General features: G+C 40.7%; 1 protein-coding gene across 1 annotated transcript in view; it reads left to right on the top strand.

Moving 5' to 3' along the window:
• The window catches only part of PPM1E (protein phosphatase, Mg2+/Mn2+ dependent 1E), a 231,637-nt gene that overhangs the window by 207,786 nt on the left and 15,963 nt on the right, over positions 1 to 7,888 (top strand). Inside the window, exons 4-5 of the mRNA XM_017861585.1 lie at positions 2,598 to 2,797; positions 6,761 to 6,949. Coding sequence (XP_017717074.1) covers positions 2,598 to 2,797; positions 6,761 to 6,949 — 389 coding nt within the window. The remainder of the gene's footprint in view (positions 1 to 2,597; positions 2,798 to 6,760; positions 6,950 to 7,888) is intronic.

A 7,888-nucleotide genomic window follows, 5' to 3' on the forward strand; every position in this document is an offset into this window, starting at 1 on the left:
GGGCATGGTGACTCATGTCTGTAATCCCAGCACTTTGGGAGGCTGAGGTGGTTGGATCACCTGAGATCAGGAGTTCAAGACTAGCCTGGCCAATATGGTGAAACCCCATCTCTACTAAAAATACAACAAAATTAGCTGAGTGTGGTGGCGGGTGCCTGTAATCCCAGTTACTTGGGAGGCTGAGGCAGGAGAATGGCGTGAACCCGGGAGGCGGAGCTTACAGTGAGCCAAGATCCCGCCACTGCACTCCAGCCTGGGTGATGGAGGGAGACTCCGTCTCAAAAAAAAAAGAAAAAAAAATTAAAAAATTGGCCAGGCACAGTGGCTCACACCTCTAATCCTAGCACTTTGGGAGGCCGAGGCAGGTGGATCACGAGGTCAGGAGTTCAAGGCCAGCCAGTTGGAGACCATCCTGGACAACATGGTGAAGCCCTGTCTCTACTAAAAATGCAAAATATTAGCCGGGCACGGTGGCGGGCACCTGTAGTCCCAGCTACTTGGGAGGCTGAGGCAGGAGAATGGCGTGAACCCGGGAGGCGGAGCTTACAGTGAGCCAAGATCCCGCCACTGCACTCCAGCCTGGGTGATGGAGGGAGACTCCGTCTCAAAAAAAAAAGAAAAAAAAATTAAAAAATTAGCCAGGTGTGTTGGCGGGCGCCTGTAATCCCAGCTACTCAAGAGGCTGAGGCAGGAGAATGCCTTGAGCCCAGGAAGTGGAGATTGCAGTGAGCCAAGATTGCGCCACTGCTCTCTAGCCTGGACCACAGAGCAAGACTCTGTCTCAGAAAAAATAAAAAATAAAAATAAAAGACAAAACCACAAGATGGGATTTACTACCCTGTGCTATGTTAATGAGGAAAAAAAGGACTAAAATTTGAGGTCAGCTTTTTTAATATAGTCATTTAAAAACTAATTTTGAAAACAAAACAAAACAAAACAAAAAAACAAACAAAATAATTTTGAATAAGAAAAGAGGTAAGTGCAGTCACAGATTAAGGCAAAGACAGTACTGAGATCAAGTTGGGAGTCCAGGTCCCAGGCTGTTCTAGAACATATAGTCTCTCTCTTCTTTGGGATTTGTATTCTAGATTGGAGGAGGCATGTGTAGCCATTGCCATCTGGCACTTATTTTCTCAGGCTGTCAAGCTATATCTGATTTAGTTCAGTAAAAAGAAAATTTAAGTTCAATTTTTTTTTTTTTTCACCTGAGATGTAGGAGGAACTTCTAAAATACTGGCCTGAGAAAACCTAATCTCTCTTTGGTTATTTCCGTAGCTCAACTTAAGTGGAGGACAACTTGAGTGGCGGGGTTCGTGATAGGAAATACAATCTCTTCAGTATCATTCAGTGTTGCTTAAAAGGCTTACACATCTGTCCATCTACTGAGGGTATATGTCTACCTCAGAAGTCAGCTCGCCAATTCTACCCAATAGGTGAAGCGGTAAACATAGGTGAAGCGGTAGGCTTAGGGTCAAGAGACCTGTTAGTATTGCTCCTCTGGCTGCTCTCTGTCTTTTTCTATCTAGGATCACACACATAGACAGAGTTTAAGTACATTTTCCTTAGAGTCGTATAAAAGTTTTAGCTCATTTGCTAACCTATTGGCTAAACTATTTAAACTATGGCCTAAAACTTTAATAAACAAATATATCAAACAGAAGAAACAGGCTGGACATGGTGGCTCACGCCTGTAATCCCAGCACTTTGGGAGGCCAAGGCGGGTGGATCACCTGAGGTCAGGAGTTCAAGACCAGCCTGGCCAACATGGTGAAACCCTGACTCTACTAAAAATATAAAAAATTAGCCGGGCATGATGGCAGGCACCTGTAATCCCAGCTACTCGGGAGGCTGAGGCACTTGAACCCGGGAGGCGGAGGTTGCAGTGAGCTGAGAGAGAGCGCCATTGCACTCCAGCCTGGGCAACAAGAGCAAGACTCTGTCTCAAAAAATAATAATAATAATAATAGTAATAATAATTAAAAATATATATATATACACAATTCAGTTACCAATGATCATTTATAGGAGAAAAAGGAATTGGATGCAAAGGAAGAAGTCAGGGAGAAAGAGGACAAAGACAAATGGTAAGCAACATACACCCTTCTTATTTCTGTAGTTAGTGGGCTGTTTTCATAGGCCTTCCATATTCCAATAAACACTGTATTTATCCAGCTAATTGGACTATGGAAGTAGTGTTAATCACTGCTTATTTTTCTAAGCATAGGAGGCTTGGCTCTCCTGGTGATAACCATAGCAAATAACCAAAAAGGAACCAGTGCTGGGAACTAGGGAGCAGTGTGGTGAGAGCACTTCTCCAGCTGGAAGAAATCAAGCCAGGAATAGGTCCAGCCCTGGCCAAAGGTTTTCTCCTCATGACATAAGAATATTTAGTGGCAGCTGCAGGCTGATGATTTTCTACTAGATAGGTTGTGATTTTCTCTCTTCAGAAGCAGCATTTCATTTTTCTTGAGAAGGATGAATTTCTTCTATTAAGGAGGAACTTGACTAAGGTGACCTACTTCTGTCTTTACCAAGCAGAGAAGTGAAAAGCAGTTTTACAAGGCTCTTCATTGGGGGTTTCTGTGTTTCTTTCACAGAGATTGAGACAGTGAAATTGGCCCGTTCTGTCTTCAGCAAACTACACGAGATTTGCTGCAGCTGGGTGAAAGACTTCCCCCTCCGCAGGAGACCCCAGCTTTATTATGAGACATCAATCCATGCCATCAAAAACATGCGCAGGAAAATGGAGGACAAACATGTCTGCATTCCTGACTTTAATATGCTCTTCAACCTAGAGGTAAAGGGCACTTCCGGAGAGTCAGTGAGATTTTAAAGACAAAACAAACACCTTCATGGTCCTATTAGAAAAGGAAAACTTCTGATATATTTCTAATTGTATCTTTGGTAGATTAGAGTAGCGCTAAATGCAAAGTGGCACAAATTTGCAACAGAAAAGGAACTATTTTATGTTCTTTTGAATAGGTAATGCATTCACATGGTTCAAAACTGGGAAAATAAAAATGTCTCTCTTATCCTTGCCTCCCAGGTACTCAGTTCCCTTCCATGGAGGCAAGGTAGTCTTTTGTGTCACTTTCCAGAGCTATTCTATAAACATATAAGCAAAAAAGAAAACGATTAGGCTGGGTGCGGTAGCTCACGCCTATAATCCTAGCACTTTGGGAGGCTGATGCGGGAGGATTGCTTGAGACCAGGAGTTTGAGACCAGCCTGGGTGACAGACATAGTGAGACTGTGTCTTAAAAAAAAAAAGAAAGAAAGAAAAGAAAAAACAATTAAAAAAAATTACATCTCAATGAAGCTGTTTTGTAAAAAACCAAACAAAAAAACCCAAACTATTTCTATAGTATAATCAAATGGTGTATTAAGTTCTCACATTACTATGTTGCTGAAGCAACACAAACACAAAAGGAAGATTTAAGACTGATGCAGTTTATTTCATGTGATTTTCTTTTTAAAATCTTGGTCTCTGAGATAGGAAAGTAGCTGAAATTATATTTCATGAATCTCTGTATCTGACAAATTGGATCCATATGAGCCTTGGCAGCTTAATAACTATTTTCTTGTTATCTTTTCTTTTATATTAAATGTATTATGTTAATGCAAACAGAAGTAGGTTTGTTTCCTTTGCCTGTCACTTGCCTCTTTTCTTCACTCAAGTCCATAACTTAAAAATTACAATGTAGTAGTTTATACAAAGCACAATATTTCCTCTATTTAGCAGCTAAATTTAAATTTTAGCTTACTGTCAAGGTCTAATCAGCAATGATGGCAGGTTGGTAATTGGTGCTTATGTTATAAAGATAGATCAACTGATGTCTTTGTTTCTAGTAACATGGCCATGCAAATGTAACCCAGAAGGATTGTGTGATAAACAATCCTTGTATCACTATACCTACTTGAAGATTATACTCATATTTGAGGACATTATTGTTGTTTGTTGACTTGATTGGTTTCTATTTTGCCTCCTAATTTCAAAATTAACCCAGAGGACTTAATTCAGAAAGGAGCACCTTGCTATAGTGAAACAGATTGTGGGAGCAATATGGCAACACATATTTAGAACCTAATAAATTTTCACACTGTTTGATCTGGTCATTTCACTTTTAATCCTTTATTATGAGAAAATAGAAATACAGAAAAGTCTTAGGCATATGTTTTGTTTGATATAAATGTTTTTACAACATTGTTTATAATAAATTGAAAATTATCTAAATCATGAAAGGGAATAACTATGATATGCTCATATAAGATGCATATTTTAAGCCATTTATAACAATGTCTTAAGTAAATCTTTGTGAGATGAGGAAATACCAATAAAAATGACAGGCCAGGCGTGGTGGCTCACGCCTGTAATCCCAGCACTTTGGGAGGCCAAGGTGGGTGGAGCACGAGGTCAGGAGATCAAGACCATCCTGGCTAACACGGTGAAACCCCATCTCTACTGAAAATACAAAAAATTAGCCGGGCATGGTGGCGGGCACCTGTAGTCCCAACTACTTGGGAAGCTGAGGCAGGAGAATGGTGTGAACCTGTGAGGCAGAGCTTGCAGCGAGCTGAGATCGCACCACCGCACTCCAGCCTGGGTGACAGAGCGAGACCCCGTCTCAAAAAATTAAAAATTAAAAAAATAAAAAAAAATAAAAAAAGACAAAAAGTAGGCTATAAAATATGCACATTCTGATCCTAATTTCATTTATATATGTATGTATGTATATATATAGAGATAGAGAAGACTGGTTATCTGTGTATAGTGGAATTATTGGTGATTTTCCTTTGTTATTAGTCTAAATTATCATACATTATTATAATATGAAAACATCAGTGAATGTTTTTTGTTTTTTTAAAAGAAGCTACACTTTTTTTATTTTTTAAAAGAAATCCATTTGGCTTCCTTTTGTTTCTTCTGGTGGCATTTCAAATTATTTAAAAAATGAGTACTGCTTTTATAGAGATAGAAATACTACCTGTCAGGATTATTTTCTATTTTTTTTTTTTTTTTCTTTTGAGATGGAGTCTCACTCGCTCTGGTCATCAGGGCTGGAGTGGAAAGTGGTGCGATCGTCCGGCTCACTGCAACCTCGTGCCTCCCGGGTTTCAGATATTCTCCTGCCTCAGCCTCCCGAGTAGCTGGGAGTACAGGCCGTGTGGCAACCACACCCAGCTAATTTTTGTATTTTTAGTAGAGAAGGGTTTTTCACATGTCCAGGATGGTCTTGATCTCTTGACCTTGTGGATCTGCCGGCCTTGGCCTCCCAAAGTGCTGGAATTACACGTGTGAGCCACCGCGCCCAGCCAGTATTATTTCTAGAGAGTTGTTTAATCATTTCTTAATGGCATTAAAGTTGCTAAATGAACTAATTGTAATGTGTGTGTTAGAGACAGGTTTCATAATATTTTGGTTACTATTCTATGAACATTTATATTTGGTACTTTTGTGAATGTAATATACCCTTTTAAAAGTAACTTTTTCAGCCGGGCACAGTGGCTCTTGCCTGTAATCCCAGCTACTTGGGAGGCTGAGGCGGGATGATCTTTTGAGCCCAGGAATTCGAAGTTACAATGATCTGTGATCATGCCACTCTACCCTAGCCTGGGTGACAAAGTGAGACCCTGATTCTAAAAATAAATAAATAAAAATAATTTTTTCAAAGTACAGATATACTTGTTATTTTAGTAGCCCCTTCCAAATCCCCATGAGACAGCAGCTCGTCCCTGCCTAACAGATGAGAAAACTACATGATTCGCTTAAGAATCAGTGATAGGCCTGGACTCATCTAAGGTTCTTAGAGCCTAGGAAAAAGAAGTCAAAAGACTTGCAAATGAAAATTATTACATATTTGTTGCCTGAAGGGAGCTCAGGACTCAGTGCGAGTTCAGTGCGTCGCAGATCTTATAAGTGAGACAGATCTGAGATTTAAACACTTGAGCAGATGATAAAGCAGCAAACTGCTTAATTGTTGATGTGGAATCTTATGATTAGGCTTCTTTTGTCAAGACAAAGTACAGGGTTGGAAGATCCTCCTCTGGCAGTTGCCTTTGCAAGGAAATGTGAAACTAAAATCTTAGACCATGGGGTGAGGCAAAGTGGTCAGCCACACAGGACATTTGAGCATCTGATGTGGTTCAAGTTTGGTAAACTAGTTTAGAGATGCTGTGCTATTTATGGTGAGAATGCAGCGTGACTGGGAATGATTTATGAGGAAGGTATTATAGTTTAGAAGTATGTTTATGCTTTCATATCTTTATATATTTTAAACTTGAATTTAACTGGCCTTGTGTCGGAAGACCAGATATTTTCTATTGTTCTCAGGTTCTAATTTTGCTATGAAAGTACTTTCATTTTGAAAAAAATCACTCAATCTGGAGCTGCTTTTGTTCAATTCCTTCTCATACCCTACCTATTCCCCCTCCCCCAACTTGTAACAGCAATTTTGAAGCAAATGTACGTGGGTGGTTTCCATGGTACAAGACAACGACTTTCACGGAGAGAGGGCACTTCAGCTTGAACTAATTGGGCATGGCGTGTTCCAGTGTTCTGGTGTGTAAACACAGATGCCCTAATATTGTAGGTATTTCAGCAGTTGATCAGGCATGTTAGAGAAGGAAAACATTTAGTCTCATTATTCCAAATGACAAATGCAGTGGAGGAGAAAGGATGGGCAACAATGATGCCAGGAGATTGGTTCATTTGAATCATGCTGTACCCAACTCCCTTAACTGTTCTGTGTTTCTGTTGACAGGACCAGGAAGAACAAGCTTACTTTGCAGTGTTTGATGGCCATGGGGGAGTAGATGCTGCTATTTATGCCTCCATTCACCTCCACGTTAACTTAGTCCGCCAGGAGATGTTCCCCCATGATCCTGCTGAGGCCCTGTGCAGGGCCTTCCGGGTCACTGATGAGCGGTTTGTGCAGAAAGCAGCCAGGGAGGTATGCCCCTTTCTCATAAATTCCAGCTAGAAATGCACTGGCTGAGCTCAGTTTGGTCTGTGTGGTTAAAGGGCTATTTAGATTTTCTCTTTCTGGGCAGACATTATCCAAATTGTATTCTTGACTCATAGTATTGGATTCTGTTGTAGTTCTAATTCCCTCCTCAGGAATAGTTTCAAGGGGTACAATGATGTACTGTATAGAAACTCTCGGCCGGGTGCGGTGGCTCAGGCCTGTAATCCCAGCACTTTGGGAGGCCGAGACGGGCGGATCACGAGGTCAGGAGATCGAGACCATCCTGGCTAACCCGGTGAAACCCCGTCTCTACTAAAATTACAAAAAAAAAAAAAAAAACTAGCCGGGCGAGGTGGCAGGCGCCTGTAGTCCCAGCTACTGGGGAGGCTGAGGCAAGAGAATGGCGTAAACCCGGGAGGCGGAGCTTGCAGGTCACTGCACTCTAGCCTGGGCGACAGAGCGAGACTCCGTCTCAAAAAAAAAAGAAACTCTCAAGCTGTAATTTTCTGGATTCATTTCTGTAATAATTGCTGGATTTGGCAGGTGAGTTTCATCTTTCTTTTATTCACCATTGCCTGTCAGGTTCACACCAGGACCATCTCTCTAAGCAGACTCTTGCTGACAAGATCTGGATATGGTGAATAAAACAATGGTCTAAAAAAGAAACAGAAACTGGGATTACTTCCATACATTTGGTTCTAAATGGGTAGGCAGTGTTTTGCTGTGTATCTCTTGAGGGAAAATTTGCTTGGAAAGGGTGAATCCTTAAATGATCCTTGAGCTGATTTTTCTCTTAATAGGGAGAAAAGTCAGAGCTCATGTCCTACATTGTGAAGGTTAATCAGACCTAAGTTTTTTTTACTTTGAATAAATGGCAAGGACTCTATATTAAGGTCTAAAAGTAAAAAAAAAAAAAAAAAAAAA

Source organism: Rhinopithecus bieti, unplaced genomic scaffold (genome assembly GCF_001698545.2).
Source record: "Rhinopithecus bieti isolate Rb0 unplaced genomic scaffold, ASM169854v2 scaffold_57210, whole genome shotgun sequence".
NCBI lineage: Eukaryota > Metazoa > Chordata > Mammalia > Primates > Cercopithecidae > Rhinopithecus > Rhinopithecus bieti.